Genomic DNA, 20,920 nt, shown 5'->3' with positions numbered 1-20,920 from the left:
TGACAACCACTGAGGTACATTTTACTTGTCTACTGGACAACCACTGAGGTACATTTTGCTTTGTCTACTGACAACCACTGAGGTACATTTTACTTGTCTACTGGACAACCACTGAGGTACATTTTACTTGTCCACTGGACAACCACTGAGGTACATTTTACTTGTCCACTTGAGGTACATTTTACTTGTCTACTGACAACCACTGAGGTACATTTTGCTTTGTCTACTGACAACCACTGAGGTACATTTTGCTTGTCCACTGGACAACCACTGAGGTACATTTTACTTGTCCACTGGACAACCACTGAGGTACATTTTACTTGTCTACTGGACAACCACTGAGGTACATTTTGCTTTGTCTACTGGACAACCACTGAGGTACACTTTGTCTAGACAACCACTGAGGTACATTTTGCTTTGTCTACTGGACAACCACTGAGGTACATTTTGCTTGTCTACTGGACAACCACTGAGGTACATTTTGCTTTGTCCACTGGACAACCACTGAGGTACATTTTACTTGTCTACTGGACAACCACTGAGGTACATTTTGCTTTGTCTACTGGACAACCACTGAGGTACATTTTGCTTTGTCTACTGGACAACCACTGAGGTACATTTTGCTTTGTCTACTGACAACCACTGAGGTACATTTTGCTTTGTCTACTGGACAACCACTGAGGTACATTTTGCTTTGTCTACTGACAACCACTGAGGTACATTTTGCTTTGTCTACTGGACAACCACTGAGGTACATTTTGCTTTGTCTACTGGACAACCACTGAGGTACATTTTGCTTTGTCTACTGGACAACCACTGAGGTACATTTTGCTTTGTCATTTTACTTGTTACTGGACAACCACTGAGGTACATTTTACTTGTCTACTGGACAACCACTGAGGTACATTTTACTTGTCTACTGGACAACCACTGAGGTACATTTTGCTTTGTCTACTGGACAACCACTGAGGTACATTTTACTTGTCTACTGGACAACCACTGAGGTACATTTTACTTGTCTACTGGACAACCACTGAGGTACATTTTGTCCACTGACAACCACTGAGGTACATTTTACTTGTTCACTGGACAACCACTTGTACATCACTGGACAACCACTGAGGTACATTTTTTGTCCACTGGACAACCACTGAGGTACATTTTCTACTGGACAACCACTGAGGTACATTTTGAGGTACTTGTCTACTGACAACCACTGAGGTACATTTTACTTGTCTACTGGACAACCACTGAGGTACATTTTACTTGTCTACTGGACAACCACTGAGGTACATTTTGCTTGTCTACTGACAACCACTGAGGTACATTTTGCTTTGTCTACTGACAACCACTGAGGTACATTTTGACTTTGTCTACTGGACAACCACTGAGGTACATTTTGCTTTGTCTACTGACAACCTACTGCTTTGTCACTGGACAACCACTGAGGTACATTTTACTTGTCCACTGGACAACCACTGAGGTACATTTTACTTGTCTACTGACAACCACTGAGGTACATTTTGCTTTGTCTACTGACAACCACTGAGGTACATTTTGCTTTGTCTACTGACAACCACTGAGGTACATTTTGCTTTGTCTACTGACAACCACTGAGGTACATTTTGCTTTGTCTACTGACAACCACTGAGGTACATTTTGCTTTGTCTACTGGACAACCACTGAGGTACATTTTGCTTTGTCTACTGGACAACCACTGAGGTACATTTTGCTTTGTCTACTGGACAACCACTGAGGTACATTTTGCTTTGTCTACTGGACAACCACTGAGGTACATTTTGCTTTGTCTACTGGACAACCACTGAGGTACATTTTGCTTTGTCTACTGACAACCACTGAGGTACATTTTGTTTTGTCTACTGACAACCACTGAGGTACATTTTGCTTTGTCTACTGGACAACCACTGAGGTACATTTTGCTTTGTCTACTGACAACCACTGAGGTACATTTTGCTTTGTCTACTGGACAACCACTGAGGTACATTTTGCTTTGTCTACTGGACAACCACTGAGGTACATTTTGCTTTGTCTACTGACAACCACTGAGGTACATTTTGCTTTGTCTACTGACAACCACTGAGGTACATTTTGCTTTGTCTACTGACAACCACTGAGGTACATTTTGCTTTGTCTACTGGACAACCACTGAGGTACATTTTGCTTTGTCTACTGGACAACCACTGAGGTACATTTTGCTTTGTCTACTGGACAACCACTGAGGTACATTTTGCTTTGTCTACTGACAACCACTGAGGTACATTTTGCTTTGTCTGCTGACAACCACTGAGGTACATTTTGTTGGTCTGAGCAGATTTTCACTCATCAGGACAAATGGACAAGTGTTTATTTCAAATGCTAAAAACATATTTTGTGTCATAATGATTTGATTTTCTAACACAAAATATAGTTTATTGTTATTGTTTTCTTGAAAATACACTTCCGTATACTTGTAAGGAAGAACATTAAACAAATATCGAGACTCACATTCATCTAAAGTTTATATTATAGGAACTATAAATTATTTTTATAAATTCTCTCTCCTGTGTTCAAATCTATCACACACTAATATTTCTGTTTAAAGTTAAAATATTTGGGATACTATCTGTTTATAACTGCACTTACTGCAGTTGGCTTCTACAGACACCAATTGGCTGTCTTAAAAATAACAATGTTTGGCTGGTTGATCACTATTGCCTGAATTCCACTTCCATTCATGTAATGTTTCCATTCATGAATCCAATAACACATGCTATATGTATATGATCTACAGACACCGATTGGCTGTCTTAAAAATAACAATGTTAGGCTGGTTGATCACTATTGCCTGAATTCCACTTCCATTCATGTAATGTTTTCATTCATGAATCCAATAACACATGCTATATGTATATGATCTACAGACACCGATTGGCTGTCTTAAAAATAACAATGTTTGGCTGGTTGATCACTATTGCCTGAATTCCACTTCCATTCATGTAATGTTTTCATTCATGAATCCAATAACACATGCTATATGTATATGATCTACAGACACCGATTGGCTGTCTTAAAAATAACAATGTTAGGCTGGTTGATCACTATTGCCTGAATTCCACTTCCATTCATGTAATGTTTCCATTCATGAATCCAATAACACATGCTATATGTATATGATCTACAGACACCGATTGGCTGTCTTAAAAATAACAATGTTTGGCTGGTTGATCACTATTGCCTGAATTCCACTTCCATTCATGTAATGTTTCCATTCATGAATCCAATAACACATGCTATATGTATATGATCTATAGAATTTTAAAGGATAATTTGAACTCATTTAGTTCATAAATATAAAATGGTATATTTTCAGTGGCTTTAGCAATATCGAAAAATAATTATTTTCTAATGCAATCAGAGTCCTATTATTTTGTATTGTAAACATGTGGTTTTAAAGCAGAACACTATTACACCATGATGTCACATGTATTAAGTCCTGTAACACACATAGGGTTATGAGACATACCATAATGACTGATGGAATTGTTTTAGATAGCATAGGCATTTGTATATTAACAATTCCTTGCAATTAAATGTCTCGCCTGCCATAAATGTATTCAATGTTGCCGATAGTTGCATCAATAGATGTTCATGGAAATGCATGTGTGGTTGTCACTGCCTCTACTGCTGGCAAAGTAATACCTACATCGGGCTTCTTTTTACTTCATAGGGGCAACACAAGAGTTACAAGTGATAATGGGTCATAAGGAGAATAACCAACTCACAATGACGACTTAAAAACTATCTGTCCTTCATGAATGAATGTTGTAAACCCTGGCCAAAGGCTTGGATGTACAACATTCATGTAAAGCCTGGCCAAAGGCTTGGATGTACAACATTCATGTAAACCCTGGCCAATAGCTTGGATGTACAACATTCATGTAAACCCTGGCCAAAGGCTTGGATGTACAACATTCATGTAAACCCTGGCCAATGGCTTGGATGTACAACATTCATGTAAACCCTGGCCAAAGGCTTGGATGTACAACATTCATGTAAACCCTGGCCAAAGGCTTGGATGTACAACATTCATGTAAACCCTGGCCAATAGCTTGGATGTACAACATTCATGTAAACCCTGGCCAAAGGCTTGGATGTACAACATTCATGTAAACCCTGGCCAATAGCTTGGATGTACAACATTCATGTAAACCCTGGCCAAAGGCTTGGATGTACAACATTCATGTAAACCCTGGCCAATAGCTTGGATGTACAACATTCATGTAAACCCTGGCCAATAGCTTGGATGTACAACATTCATGTAAACCCTGGCCAAAGGCTTGGATGTACAACATTCATGTAAACCCTGGCCAAAGGCTTGGATGTACAACATTCATGTAAACCCTGGCCAAAGGCTTGGATGTACAACATTCATGTAAACCCTGGCCAAAGGCTTGGATGTACAACATTCATGTAAACCCTGGCCAAAGGCTTGGATGTACAACATTCATGTAAACCCTGGCCAAAGGCTTGGATGTACAACATTCATTTACCTGGGACACATACTCCTTCACTCAGTGTAGCTTGTTAGTTATTCTCTGCGTAGACAATACCACAAACACAACGTCAGCTATATTTTAAATGACATGCAAGAAATAACATCATCATCTCAGTTTAAAAGCATCTCTAGCATCATCATTTGGCTTCTTTTTACAGGAACCTAAAAATGACGTCATCAGGCAATGTCACATCTGATGACGTCATTTTGTATTGCTACTCTGTTTTATTGAGACTTATTGTTAAGAACAAAGAGAATAAATAAAAATAAAATAACTTGTGTGTGTGTTGTTATTAATAAGTATGTTTCAAATCTCCTTACAAGGAGAGAGAGTGATATTTTGTTTAAGGTTATATGGGTATAGACAAAAAACACATGGCTAACTTTGTTTTAATGATTTCACAGATTCACAGTCTGTACATGCTTTTCAGTTGTTGCTTATTTTATTTTATTTTTTTCTTCTTTTTTGTTTGTTTTTTGTTTGTTATACCTTGATAAACCTAAATGTATAACAGACAATCCTAAAAAGAAATTACAACAGACAAATGCCATAAGCTGGACATATGGTACATATAAAATAAATTTGTGCAACATGACAAACAATTTTAGACCTGTGAATCTACCAGCTAACAGTGGATCTTTGATTTTGACTGATGTACACATGGAAAGTTAAAAGAACAACATTAGTCTAGGTTTCAAAATCAATCACAAAACAAACTGTAACTGATCGCAGTGTTGACATGTCCTACAAATACTTAGACAAAAAATATCACACACCGCATTTACCATCATGTTGTTTTGTTTCATATTTATTGCCTCAATATAAAAACGACAACTGCATTAATGCAAGACGGGTTAAAATAAACCAACAAACCATTGCCACACACAATATATATAATTAATATTTCAGTTGTCAGCTCACTTTATAAACAGAACAATTGAACATTATTAGCTGTATAGCTTTTAGCATACAATCAATGACATTTAAAATGTACACAATTTTACGTTTGAGCAATAACATAAATACACTCGGTATTAACTGACCATTATATCGGAATGGAATAATCAATAGTGCCTGCAGATATTGACCAAATTTAAGTTAATTGGTATAAAATATTCAATGGCTAGTCCAGTATTTAAATGTAGAAACTCAAGCCTAAAATCAATAATGTCTCATCTATGGATGCATTTATCCGACAGGGACCATCAATTATTCACAGTTTTATTATCCTCGACCCTGAAATCTGAATTCTAAATCTTTTTATTACTGATACTTTACATGGCATTTCATAATTTAGGACGTAGCTGGGGAAAAACAGGCAATCAAAGCGTGATGGTGGAGAGAAAAACGTTCCTCAAATTATGACAGCTTCGTTTTGTTACAAGTGGCTGAATTGAAATTAGGTTTGTTGACTCATTAATCTATGTATTTACTAATTCCACACTTAGCAGAATTTTGTTTGAACAGGTGACATGGAGAACTAATTTTTCTATCTGATGTAGGTTAGGTTAGAAGCGAGATTAGTGAGCTGAAACGTGACTTGTTTTCACTATTGTGCTGAAATTAAGTCAATAACAACGTGTTTAGCCATCATCAAAAATTTCATTCAGTTGTTATTTTTCATTTTGGTTTGGGAATGTTTTTAGCGGAAAGGCATGTTTTTTAATGACACCCCAGCACACTGTTTACTCAGTGGCTGCTACAAAGTTAAAGTTTGTTTTGTTTAACAACACCACTAGAGCACATTGATTTATTAATCATTGACTACTGGATGTCACACATTTGGTAATTTCTACATTAAATCTTAAGAGGAAATCTGCTACATTTTTCCATTAGTAGCAAATGGTCTTTTATATGCACCATCCCAATGACATGATAACACATACCATGGCCTTTGATATACCAGCCGTGGTGCATTGGCTGGAACGAAAAATAGCCCAATAGACCCAGCAATAGGAATGAATCCCTGACCGACCATGCATCAAGCAAGTGCTTTACCACTGGGCTATGACCCACACCAGTGGCTGCTACAAGTCTCACATAGGGTAATTACAACATTTGGTCCAAAAAACACAAAATTAAACACATGGCTGTATTCTTATTATTGTTTAACAGCTAGAGATCTTTCATGCCATTGACACAGACAGGATAGCACATACCACCATTTTTGATGCAAAATTCTAGAGCAATGGTTGGAATGCATTCAAGAGGTTTAAAATGTAAACCAAATATAGTTAAATTATAAAAAATTTCTTAACAGCACCTCAGCACATTTTAAACTCTGGCTACATGATGTGTATAGTTATTCTGACACTTGGCCAAGACAGAAACCTACTACTGACACTTAAGACTACTCCTACTAAAGAACAGAAAGAGATCTTTTATATGAACTTTCAAATATCTTCTAATCTTCTAATACCACGTCGCATCCTCTTACTAAGTATAACAACAACCACAAGTAGACAGCTGTTTAATGGCTAGAAATGTTCGATGTGTACGATATCAATTTAATTGTTATCTGGAAAGTGTTAAAAAGCAGACAAATCCAGGCATAATCCACAAACTCCGTGCCAGGTATTTTAAGTGCAGAGGCAGAGTGACGAAAACAGCAATTAGCTCTATGATAATTTCTTGATGGAATTATAGCTTCTAATGCAGAGCTCATAAAAATGTTGAACCTTTACAAGTTGTCAGGCCGTACAAGAATCAAACACATAAGTATGATAAAGCCCCAAAGCAATCAGGGGGATAACAATCAAATTAAGGAGATTTTCTAAATTAAAGCTCAAAATCAATAACAAGCAAATCACGCTGATGTGGTGGACTGCTGCCCTGTGATTGTCTGTACACTTGATGTATACTACCAGGAATCAGGGTTCATCATGTCGTACACCCTGACAGCACTACCAGGAATCTAGAGTTCATCATGTCAAATACCCTGATGTCACTACCAGAACCAGTGTTCATCGCGTGGTTCACCACAGCATACTCTGATGTATACTACCAGAAATCAGTGTTCATCACATCATACACCCAGATAGCATCCACAAAAACCTGTGGGATCACATACCCTGACAGCATTACCAGGAATACTGTGATGTCATTATCCTGTTAGCACTACCAACAATCACTGTGGTATGTGATGCCACATACTCTTATAGCATTACCAATAATCGCCGTTTGTGATGTCATATACTCTGATACAATACCAGCACTATCAAGAATCACTGTTTGTGATATCATATACCTTGATAGCACTATCAAGAATCACTGTTTGTGATGTCATATACCTTGATAGCACTATCAAGAATCACTGTTTGTGATGTCATATACCTTGATACACTACCAACAATCACTGTGGCTTTTGATGTCACATACCCTGATAGCACTACCAAGAATCACCATTTGTGATGTCATATACCTTGATAGCACTATCAAGAATTAGTTTGTGATGTCATATACCTTGATACACTACCAACAATCACTGTGGCTTTTGATGTCACATACCCTGGTAGCACTATCAAGATTCACTGTTTGTGATGTCATATACCTTGATACACTACCAACAATCACTGTGGCTTTTGATGTCACATACCCTGATAGCACTACCAAGAATCACCATTTGTGATGTCATATACCTTGATAGCACTATCAAGAATTACTGTTTGTGATGTCATATACCTTGATAGACTACCAACAATCACTGTGGTTTGTGATGCCACATACTCTGATAGCACCACCAAGAATCACCATTTGTGATGTCATATACCTTGATACACTACCAGCAATCACTGTGGTTTGTGATGTCACATACCCTGACATCACTATCAAGAATTACTGTTTGTGATGTCATATACCTTGATAGACTACCAACAATCACTGTGCTTTGTGATGCCACATACTCTGATAGTACCACCAAGAATAATAACTGTTTGTGATGTCACAAATTGAGTTTAATGTGATACTAAAATTAAGATAGACAAAGCTGATGGTTTACGTTTTGACATCACTTACTTGTTACATCCTCATCGGAGGACTCCTCTTCCGTTCCCGATGACGAGATGGTGGATGGGTCATCACCTGTAAACACACACAGCTACATTCATAGTAAAACCTATAAATACATATGACGAGATGGTGGATGGGTCATCACCTGTAAACACACACAGCTACATTCATAGTAAAACCTATAAATAAATATGACCAGATGGTGGATGGGTCATCACCTGTAAACACACACAGCTACATTCATAAAGAAACCTATAAATACATATGACGAGATAGTGGATGGGTCATCACCTGTAAACACACACAGCTACATTCAGAGAGAAACCTATAAAGACATATGACGAGATGGTGGATGGGTCATCACCTTTAAATACACACAGCTACATTCAGAGAGAAACCTATAAAGACATATGACGAGATGGTGGATGGGTCATCACCTGTAAATACACACAGCTACATTCAGAGAGAAACCTATAAAGACACATGACGAGATGGTGGATGGGTCATCACCTGTAACTACAGCTACATTCAGAAAGAAACCTATAAAGAGATATGACGAGATGGTGGATGGGTCATCACCTGTAAATACAGGTACATTCAGAAAGAAACCTATAAAGAGATATAACGAGATGGTGGATGGGTCATCACCTGTAAACACACACAGCTACATTCAGAGAGAAACCTATAAAGACATATGACGAGATGGTGGATGGGTCATCACCTGTAAATACAGCTACATTCATAGAGAAACCTATAAAGACATATGACGAGATAGTGGATGGGTCATCACCTGTAAACACACATGGCTACATTCATAGAAAAACCTATAACGACATATGCAAGGAAATACAGATAACTATAGTGGACATTTATAGTGAAATATGGTGTTCTATAAAAAAACATTGTATGTGGAACATCATATAAAAACAACAGTACTACTTTAAGAAGCTTTCTATACACAAAGATAGCCAGTGGTATTAGTGTATCTGTTGTATTAGTGTATCTGTTGTATTAGTGTATCTGTGGTATCAGTGTATGTGTGGTATCAGTGTATGTGTGGTATCACTGTATGTGTGGTATCAGTTTATGTGTGGTATCAGTGTATGTGTGGTATCAGTGTATGTGTGGTATTAGTGTATGTGTGGTATTAGTTTATGTGTGGTATTAGTGTATGTGTGGTATCAGTGTATGTGTGGTATCAGTGTATCTGTGGTATCAGTATATCAGTGTATGTGTGGTATCAGTGTATGTGTGGTATCAGTGTATCTGTTGTATTAGTGTATGTGTGGTATTAGTGTGTGTGTGGTATTAGTGTGTGTGTGGTATCAGTGTATGTGTGGTATCAGTGTATGTGTGGTATCAGTGTATGTGTGGTATCAGTGTATGTGTGGTATCAGTGTATGTGTGGTCACATACTAGGTTCATGCACAATACTACTGACTAGTTTCACACCAGAACCATGAACAAATATGCAAAATGTAGATTTTTTGTAAAACAAATCTTCAATGCCATATAGTACTTGAAGAACTCTCATAATCACCATCAGAAGGTGATGGTTGTTCAAAGAATTCACTAGACCAATATGAGTAGATAACTTCTTTTTTTTTTTTAATTAATACTATACAACAAAGTCCACCACCTGAATTTAGACAAAGAGAAAACCACACTGTCATCATTGATTGTCATCACTATACTGCACCTTTGTCCATCCATCCGTCCATCCATCCATCCATCCATCCATCCATCCATCCATCCATCTATCCGTCCGTCCGTCCGTCCGTCCGTCCGTCCGTCCGTCCGTCCGTCCATCCATCCATCCATAAACCCAACCACCCATCAATTGAACAACCAATCTTAACAAAAACCCACCCACCCACCCAATACCCAAAACCCACCCACCCACCCAAACCCATCCATCAATCCATCCATCCATCCATCTACCCAGACAACCACTAGATGAATTTTTCCAGTCCCAAGAGAAATATTATTATAAAGTTTTTATCCAAATCTACATTATAAAAATAAATAAATAATCACAACTGCATGCCATACCATACAAAATTAATGCAACTCGTTTCTGATTTGTTTCATAATAAAGCAATTTGCAGTTGATTTCATGAATTTTGTATCACCCCCCACTTACTGAGTAATCTGTGTGTATTATGTTAGTCATTGACAAAGCCAACAAACCATCGAGCCATTTGGCAAACACAATTACAAAACATATGGCAGGAAAAGAACGGAGTTTGTTTTAATAACGGCCGTGATCACTGTTGTTTCAAGCCACCATCACGACGACGTGTACAATGCGATGCAGTTTGTTGCCATGGCGTAACAGCTCATCAAAATTAATTAATTATTTGTCAACTGCACGGAGAGGACTGAGACCACGACACATGTCAGGTGCAATGATTTAATCTCATAATGACAAACTGTCAATCAGAAAAACCTACGAAAAACATTAAAATATTCCACGAGGAAGTCAACTGTACTAATCTATCAATATGTGGAATTAGTGATCAATAAGTAATATTCCAACTAAATTAAATTCATTTTGTTTCAGATTAAAATGCTAAAGTATTCGGGGACAAAAATACAGGTAATATGTTAATGTACTGCAATATGCAAGATCAACCACCCGGAACCAATTGCGACAATGAAAAAAGCATTATATAATAAGCTCAGTATTTTTCAAATCTCAAGTTCATTAAGATCTATTCGGCTGAACTTTACGGTGTATTGTGACAGGGAATCAATTGAAATTTTATACAAGATCAATGGGAATTATTTAGTTCTAAAGAGATGGGTTAACTCTTCTGTAAAACATAGTATGCCACAGAATCAGCTGAAATTTAAGTTCTGGAACAATGATTTATTAAACTTGTCTGGTAGTGGCAGTGTTCCTTGTGGCAGTTCAAGAAAAAAAAAAAAAAAAGTTTTATTTAACGACACACTCAACACAGTTTATTTACAGTTATATGGCATCAGACACATGGTTTTGAAAGGAAACCCGCTGCCGCCACTACATGGGCTACTCTTTCCGATTAGCAGCAAGGGATCTTTTATTTGCGCTTCCCACAGGCAGGATAGCACAAACCATGGCCTTTGTTGAACCAGTTATGGATCACTGGTTGGTTTAAGTGGTTTACACCTACCCATTGAGCTTTACGGAGCAATCATTCAGGGTTTGGAGTCGGTATCTGGATTAAAAATCCCATGCCTCGACTGGGATCCGAACCCATTACCTACCAGCCTGTAGACCGATGGCCTAACCACGACGCCACCGAGGCCGGTGGCAGTTCAAGAAGGACATATTGTCTAGTAACGGATCTCCTCAGAGTGGCTGTCCTCCTATAGTCGAGGCACAAGACAGAGATTCGTGGAATCAACCACAATTTTGCCAAATACTCACTTGACTCTGCATTGTGCAGATTTGTCATTCAGATTAACCCTTCTGTAAATCAAAGGAATCATTTAACTTGTGATCAGTTAACCAATTCCACCAAACAAGACAGCACATACCATGAAAGCACTGGTTGAATGGGAAATAGCCGAATGAATTCTCCGATGGGGGACTGATCCTACAAGTAAGAAAATTATTCTTACTTTCAATGACGATAACAGTGACGATAACAATAACGATAACAATGACTCAACTTAAAACTCATGCCTACATCAATACTTAACTTTGGTTTGATATAATTATGAAAACATAAAACTAATTTATATAATTATCTCTTGATCACAAGTTTCCTGAACTTTAATTGCCTGATCCCTATCAGACAGAATCCACAATATTCATATCACAATGGCAAACATTAATTATACAAAACCTCCTTTGTCTCACATACATTATCACAACTTCAACTCTGAGAAAAGCTTGCTATTCAAAATTTTCTTTTATTACCATTAAAATAATCACTTTATTGAGATTCATATTTTGGGAGGTTGGTGGTTAATTTAGGATATTTTAACACATTTTGCCTCCTTGTTTTAAAAATTAAATTAAAAATTAATAACCCTGTCTACTCATTTAATCTGCATAGACTGTTCATCAGTTTGTGATCACTGCGGTCTCCCGTCGTCGCCTAGCAACGTCTCAAACGAGTAAACATGAAATGAAGTAATCTCAGCTGACTTATAATTCACCCACTATCCCCACTGCCCAGTGTAAGTGGTCAGTGCAAATTAAAATCAATCACGATAAGGCCCATATACCTGACACACACTCGCCTGCAGCCTGGCAGATAACAGGCGGTGCTCATTGAAAACATTTCTCCAGGGTCGGCTCATGTAAATTTTACCATCATGGAACCAAGAGCCCACTTTTGATGAAATGCTACCAAATGAAATTAATGTCTCCGTAGAGTTTTCCATTAGCGAGATCTTCCCATTAGCAATCAAAGTTGTGGCATTCTAGGGACCCTCTCCTCGTAAAGAAGATTTCACTCAGACAGATTTTAAACTTAATATGTTCAAGATAAACACAGATCTGTTCATGAAAACAGCGCCCCATGAAATGCAACAATGATAAGTCTTCCAATATTAGGTGGGCTTTGGTCGGCTACAAGTGAGCTTCTGTTGAAGAGGTGGGAATATTGAGGAATATAAAACAAGGTGACAGTCACATTTGCCGACAGCCAGATGGAACACAAGATGACGAGAGTGACCAGTGATTCTACTTATCTGATGATTCTATGGTACATCAGAAATAATCACCCTGCAAAAGAGCCATCACAAAGTCCCTGTCACCATACCGGCCTCTCCCACCAGACAGGTCATAGGTTTTAATGTGCACATTCAAAGCAAGCTGTTGTAGCACATATATGTATATCAGTATATAAAACCATTAAAAACAAAATTATTGTTCCTGGTTGTAACATAGATGTATATCAGTCTGGTATATAAAACCAATAAAAACAAAATTATTGTTCCTGGTTGTAACATAGATGTATATCAGTATATAAAACCATTAAAAACAAAATTATTGTTCCTGGTTGTAACATAGATGTATATCAGTACTGGTATATAAAACGAATAAAAACTAAAATTATTGTTCCTGGTTGTAACATACATGTATATCAGTAAATAAAACCAATAAAAACTAAATTATTGTTCCTGGTATATAAAACAATTAAAAACAAAATTATTGTTCCTGGTTGTAATATAGATGTATATCAGTACTGGTATATAAAACCAATAAAAACTAAAATTATTGTTCCTGGTTGTAACATACATGTATATCAGTATATAAAACCAATAAAAACTAAATTATTGTTCCTGGTTGTAACATAGATGTATATCAGTACTGGTATATAAAACAAATAAAAACTAAATTATTGTTCCTGGTTGTAACATAGATGTATATCAGTATATAAAACGAATAAAAACTAAATTATTGTTCCTGGTTGTAACAGATGTATATCAGTATTTAAAAACCAATAAAAACTCAATTATTGTTCCTGGTTGTAACATATATATGTATATCAGTACTGGTATATAAAACCAATAAAAACTAAATTATTGTTCCTGGTTGTAACATACATGTATATCAGTATATAAAACCAATAAAAACTAAATTATTGTTCCTGGTTGTAACATAGATGTATATCAGTACAGGTATATAAAACGAATAAAAACTAAATTATTGTTCCTGGTTGTAACAGATGTATATCAGTATTTAAAAACCAATAAAAACTCAATTATTGTTTCTGGTTGTAACTTACATGTATATCAGTGTATAAAACCAATAAAAAACAAATTATTGTTCCTGGTGGTGTATATAAGTATATAAAACCAATAAAAACTAAATTATTGTTCCTGGTTGTAACAGTTGTACATGAGGCTCAAACACTGGTTGAAAAACTTGCTAACAGCAAACAATCTAAGTACTTTGTTTTTATAATCTTCTACTTGTTCACATATTTTAGTTCTATAAAAAGCGACATGGGTAGATTTTGAGGGCAAAAATATCCTATTTTAGTTAGCTTCAAATACAGAAAATGTAATTTTATTGATAAACAGAGAGAAAAAAACTCATCCCCCAACGCTGGTGAAATACGTTAATTTTGAGTGACCAGTCCTCACCAACGCTTGAAATGATACAAAAAAGAAAGAAAGAAATGTTTTATTTAACAATGCACTCAACACATTTTATTTATGGTTATATGGCATCAGACATATGGTTATGGACCACACAGATATTGAGAGAGGAAGCCAAATGTCGCCACTTCATGGGCTACTCTTTTCGATTAGCAGCAAGCAGTCTTTTATATGCACCACCCCACAGACAGGGTAGTACATACCAGTCGTGGTGCACTGGCTGGAACAATGGAATGATACAGAGCAATGGTCTGGATTCTTCGGAATGACATACATGTTTGGGCGTCTCTACAAGAGTATCCTGGATCTGTTCATCACAGAACTCTTTGATGACCTACATAATATTTCGGTTTGGGCAGCAAACTAAATGATCTTCCAGATCCACAGACTACTATCGAAATGATCTTCCACTTGTGCCAGATTCTTTTGTTCTTTGCACAATAAACTATGTTTTCAATCAATCTTCCACCACTGGGACACAAATGTTAAACACATGACTGCTTATTTAATAAATCACAGGAGGACAAGTTTGGAAAACAACAGATATATTTTGAATATTGATAAATATCAGTTAATGATAACTTTGTATGGTAGACACAACAATAAGGACATTAGAAGAGAAACCTGTGATGCCAATACAATGTAGATGGTCTTCTTCAACCAATATGTTCATTTACATTTCTCATGAGCAGTCTAGCTAGGACTTGGCAAGCCTGATAAATCAGATGAAAGACACTGGGCAAGAGAGAACAAAAATAGTTATAAACATATAAATATGTCAAACCTGTTCAAACAACCACCTGTCTTAAGAAGTCCCCCTTTTGTTTCCCCAAAGAATCTAATAATTATGGTACAAAACCTATATTAAATATCCACCTGTCTTAAGAAAAAACCTTTTTGTTTCTCCTAAGAAGCTAATTACATTTCAAAACCTGTATTAAACAGCCACATGTCTTAAGAAGCCACCTTTTTGTTTCCCCAAAGAATCTTATAATTATGGATCAAAACCTGTATTAAACAGCCACCTGTCTTAAGAAGCCACCTTTTTGTTTCCCCAAAGAATCTAATAATTATGGTACAAAACCTGTATTAAACAGCCACCTGTCTTAAGATGACAACTTTTTGTTTCCCCCAAAAATCTTATAATTATGGTACAAAAGCTGTATTAAACAGCCACCTGTTTTAAGAATCCACCTTTTTGTTTCCCCAAAGAACCTAATAATTATGGTACAAAACCTGCATTAAACAGCCACCTGTCCATAGAAAACACCTTTTTGTTTTTCCAAAGAACCTAATAATTATGGTACAACACCTGCATTAAACAGCCACCTGTCTAAATAAGACACCTTTCTGTTTCCCCAAAGAATCTAATTACATTTCAAAACCTGTATTAAACAGCCACCTGTCTTAAGAAGCCACCTTTTTGTTTCCCCAAAGAATCTAATAATTATGGTACAAAACCTATATTAAACAGCCACCTGTCTTAAGAAAAAACCTTTTTGTTTCCCCTAAGAATCTAATTACATTTCAAAACCTGTATTAAACAGCCACCTGTCTTAAGAAGCCACCTTTTTGTTTCCCCAAAGAATCTTATAATTATGGATCAAAACCTGTATTAAACAGCCACCTGTCTTAAGAAGCCATCTTTTTGTTTTTCCAAAGAATCTAATAATTATGGTACAAAACCTGTATTAAACAGCCACCTGTCTTAAGAAGACACCTTTTTGTTTCCCCAAAGAACCTAATAATTATGGCACAAAACCTGTATTAAACAGCCACCTGTTTTAAGAAGCCACCTTTTTGTTTTTCCAAAGAACCTAATAATTATGGTACAAAACCTGCATTAAACAGCCACCTGTCTAAAGAAAACACCTTTTTGTTTCCCTAAAGAACCTAATAATTATGGTACGAAACCTGTATTAAACAGCCACCTATTTTAAGAAGACACCTTTTTGTTTCCCCAAAGAATCTTATAATTATGATACAAAACCTGTATTAAACAGTTACCTGTTTTAAGAAGCCACCTTTTTGTTTCCCCAAAGAATCTAATAATTATGGTACAAAAACCTATATTAAACAGCCACCTGTCTTAAGAAGCCACCTGTTTGTTTTTCCAAAGAACCTAATAATTATGGTACAAAACCTGTATTAAACAGCCACCTGTCTTAAGAAGACACCTTTTTGTTTCCCCAAAGAATCTTATAATTATGATACAAAACCTGTATTAAACAGCCACCTGTTTTAAGAAGCCACCTTTTTGTTTCCCCAAAGAACCTAATAATTATGGTACAAAACCTGCATTAAACAGCCACCTGTTTTAAGAAGCCACCTTTTCCCCCCTAAAGAACCTAATAATCATAGTACAAAACCTGCATTAAACAGCCACCTTTCTTAAAAAGACATGTTTTGACATTCCCTTAGATGGATGTACTTATGATAGATTTGACTGTACACATATTATTAAAAACAATTTACTTGTTTTTTTCTATCAGTTTGAGTGTGTGCTGTAAGTGTTGACCCTGGTGAACTAAGTGGCCATGTGAGGCCTACACAGCATGAGTAATGAACAGGACTGAGTGTTTTCCACTTTGTTTGTTGTTTTCACTTGTTTGTGTATTGTTTCAGATCGGAACATTCCACCGTTGACAATTACAAATTCATCTTCACCATCAAGCATATCTGACCACACCAATGCTGCACATTAACCCTTTCAATGCCAGCCCACTTGGACTAATAATTGAGTCTTGTATCAGGGATACATGGGTTAACAAGTATTGGTATTCTACAAGTGTGGCCAAGTTGAATGTAATTTAAGATGAGGCCGATACTTACATACAGAGCTGTAAGTGATATGACCTCTGTAATGTGTGCTATGCCAAGTATTCAACTATCAGAGTTGTGGTATGGTCATGCTGTTAGTTTGTATTGGTTTGTAGGTGATCTTTGTATTATGGTATTAACTTTACAAGCTTTTTCTCAAAACACATTATACAGATGTCTGTCTGTCCATCTGTTGATCCATCCCAAGCCATTCTGTTCATGTATCGGTTACACAACTTCTAATTTACACAAATTGTCAGTTGGTTATATGGTGTATCGATATGTTCTAAAATTCAAAGCTGCAAATTTAACGATCACCAAAACTTTATTCATGTATTCCAAATATGTGTCCATGTTCTCGTGTTGCAAACAGATATACCTGATACCCAGCACATCAGTAGTTCAACAGTAACTCACCCGTTATGTCAATATAACTCACATAATCGGTCAATCGATTACCAATGGAACAATTAATGTGTCCATGTTCTCGTGTTGCAAACAGATATACCTGATACCCAGCACATCAGTAGTTCAACAGTAACTCACCCGTTATGTCAATATAACTCACATAATCGGTCAATCGATTACCAAGGGAACAATTAATGTGTCCATGTTCTCGTGTTGCAAACAGATATACCTGATACCCAGCACATCAGTAGTTCAACAGTAACTCACCCGTTATGTCAATATAACTCACATAATCGGTCAATCGATTACCAAGGGAACAATTAATGTGTCCATGTTCTCGTGTTGCAAACAGATATACCTGATACCCAGCACATCAGTAGTTCAACAGTAACTCACCCGTTATGTCAATATAACTCACATAATCGGTCAATCGATTACCAATGGAACAATTAATGTGTCCATGTTCTCGTGTTGCAAACAGATATACCTGATACCCAGCACATCAGTAGTTCAACAGTAACTCACCCGTTATGTCAATATAACTCACATAATCGGTCAATCGATTACCAATGGAACAATTAATGTGTCCATGTTCTCGTGTTGCAAACAGATATACCTGATACCCAGCACATCAGTAGTTCAACAGTAACTCACCCGTTATGTCAATATAACTCACATAATCGGTCAATCGATTACCAATGGAACAATTAATGTGTCCATGTTCTCGTGTTGCAAACAGATATACCTGATACCCAGCACATCAGTAGTTCAACAGTAACTCACCCGTTATGTCAATATAACTCACATAATCGGTCAATCGATTACCAATGGAACAATTAATGTGTCCATGTTCTCGTGTTGCAAACAGATATACCTGATACCCAGCACATCAGTAGTTCAACAGTAACTCACCCGTTATGTCAATATAACTCACATAATCGGTCAATCGATTACCAAGGGAACAATTAATGTGTCCATGTTCTCGTGTTGCAAACAGATATACCTGATACCCAGCACATCAGTAGTTCAACAGTAACTCACCCGTTATGTCAATATAACTCACATAATCGGTCAATCGATTACCAAGGGAACAATTAATGTGTAATCGGTCAATCGATTACCAAGGGAACAATTAATGTGTCCATGTTCTCGTGTTGCAAACAGATATACCTGATACCCAGCACATCAGTAGTTCAACAGTAACTCACCCGTTATGTCAATATAACTCACATAATCGGTCAATCGATTACCAAGGGAACAATTAATGTGAATGATGTTTATGGTTACCTAAGATATTAAAATATTGTTCCCTGTGTCTGTGATGTGGGTGAGATCGATGTGCTGGACTCTCTGTCCTTCACAGGGTGGGATGTAGCAGTGGTGTGATCAAACCACTAGTTTTTTGCTACTGGAACTAGTGGTCCAAAACATGCATCTAGGGCCAGATGTGCTGCTAGAACTACTGGTCCATAACATGCATCTAGGGCCGTATGTGCTGCTAGAACTAGTGGTCCATAACATGCATCTAGGGCCAGATGTGCTGCTAGAACTAGTGGTCCATAACATGCATCTAGGGCCGTATGTGCTGCTAGAACTACTGGTCCATAACATGCATCTAGGGCCAGATGTGCTGCTAGAACTAGTGGTCCATAACATGCATCTAGGGCCGTATGTGCTGCTAGAACTAGTGGTCCATAACATGCATCTAGGGCCAGATGTGCTGCTAGAACTAGTGGTCCATAACATGCATCTAGGGCCAGATGTGCTGCTAGAACTAGTGGTCCATAACATGCATCTAGGGCCAGATGTGCTGCTAGAACTAGTGGTCCATAACATGCATCTAGGGCCGTATGTGCTGCTAGAACTAGTGGTCCATAACATGCATCTAGGGCCGTATGTGCTGCTAGAACTAGTGGTCCATAACATGCATCTAGGGCCAGATGTGCTGCTAGAACTAGTGGTCCATAACATGCATCTAGGGCCAGATGTGCTGCTAGAACTAGTGGTCCATAACATGCATCTAGGGCCGTGTGTGCTGCTAGAACTAGTGGTCCATAACATGCATCTAGGGCCAGATGTGCTGCTAGAACTAGTGGTCCATAACATGCATCTAGGGCCAGATGTGCTACTAGAACTAGTGGTCCATAACATGCATCTAGGGTCGTATGTGCTGCTAGAACTAGTGGTCCATAACATGCATCTAGGGCCAGATGTGCTGCTAGAACTAGTGGTCCATAACATGCATCTACGGCCGTATGTGCTGCTAGAACTAGTGGTCCATAACATGCATCTAAGACCGTATGTGCTGCTAGAACTAGTGGTCCATAACATGCATCTAGGGCCGTATGTGCTGCTAGAACTAGTGGTCCATAACATGCATCTAGGGCCACATGTGCTGCAAGAACTAGTGGTCCATAACATGCATCTAGGGCCATATGTGCTGCAAGAACTAGTGGTCCATAACATGTATCTAGGGCCATATGTGCTGATAGAACTAGTGGTCCATAACATGTATTTAGAGTTTGTTTTGTTTAATGACACCACTAGAGCACATTGATTAATTAATCATCAGCTATTGGAAGTCAAACATTTGGTAATTTTGACTCATAGTCATTAGATGATACTCGCTACATTTTTTCTAATGCATCAAGGGATCTTTTATATGCAGTTTGTCACAGACAAGAAAGCACATACCATGGCCTTTGTCCAGTTGTGGTGCACTGTTTGGAATGAGGAAAAACCAAATCAGCTGAATGGATCCACCGATGTGATTCGATCCTACAATGCAAGCACCTCAAGCAAGCACTCAACTGACTGAGCTAAGTCCCACCCCAACATGTATCTAAGGCCACATGTGCTGTTAGAACTATATATCTATAGCATGTGACTAAGGCCACATGTGCTGTTAGAACTATATATCTATAGCATGTGACTAAGGCCACATGTGCTGTTAGAACTATATATCTATAGCATGTGACTAAGGCCACATGTGCTGTTAGAACTATATATCTATAGCATGTGACTAA

The 20,920-nt window shown here is 37.4% G+C and overlaps 1 protein-coding gene across 5 annotated transcripts in view; it reads right to left on the bottom strand.

Moving 5' to 3' along the window:
- Positions 1 to 20,920, bottom strand: part of LOC121374006 (caspase activity and apoptosis inhibitor 1-like) — a 199,075-nt gene that overhangs the window by 49,250 nt on the left and 128,905 nt on the right. For 4 of the 5 annotated variants that reach the window (XM_041500868.1, XM_041500869.1, XM_041500873.1 and 1 more), the window contains exon 6: positions 8,571 to 8,636. The exons of the other annotated variant lie outside the window; for it this stretch is intronic. In XM_041500868.1, the coding sequence (XP_041356802.1) occupies positions 8,571 to 8,636 (66 nt within the window). The remainder of the gene's footprint in view (positions 1 to 8,570; positions 8,637 to 20,920) is intronic. 5 annotated transcript variants of the gene reach the window in all.

Source organism: Gigantopelta aegis, chromosome 6 (genome assembly GCF_016097555.1).
Source record: "Gigantopelta aegis isolate Gae_Host chromosome 6, Gae_host_genome, whole genome shotgun sequence".
In the NCBI taxonomy this organism is placed as follows: domain Eukaryota; kingdom Metazoa; phylum Mollusca; class Gastropoda; order Neomphalida; family Peltospiridae; genus Gigantopelta; species Gigantopelta aegis.
Note: the sequence above shows the minus strand (reverse complement) of the source record. Positions and strands in the feature narration are given on the sequence as shown.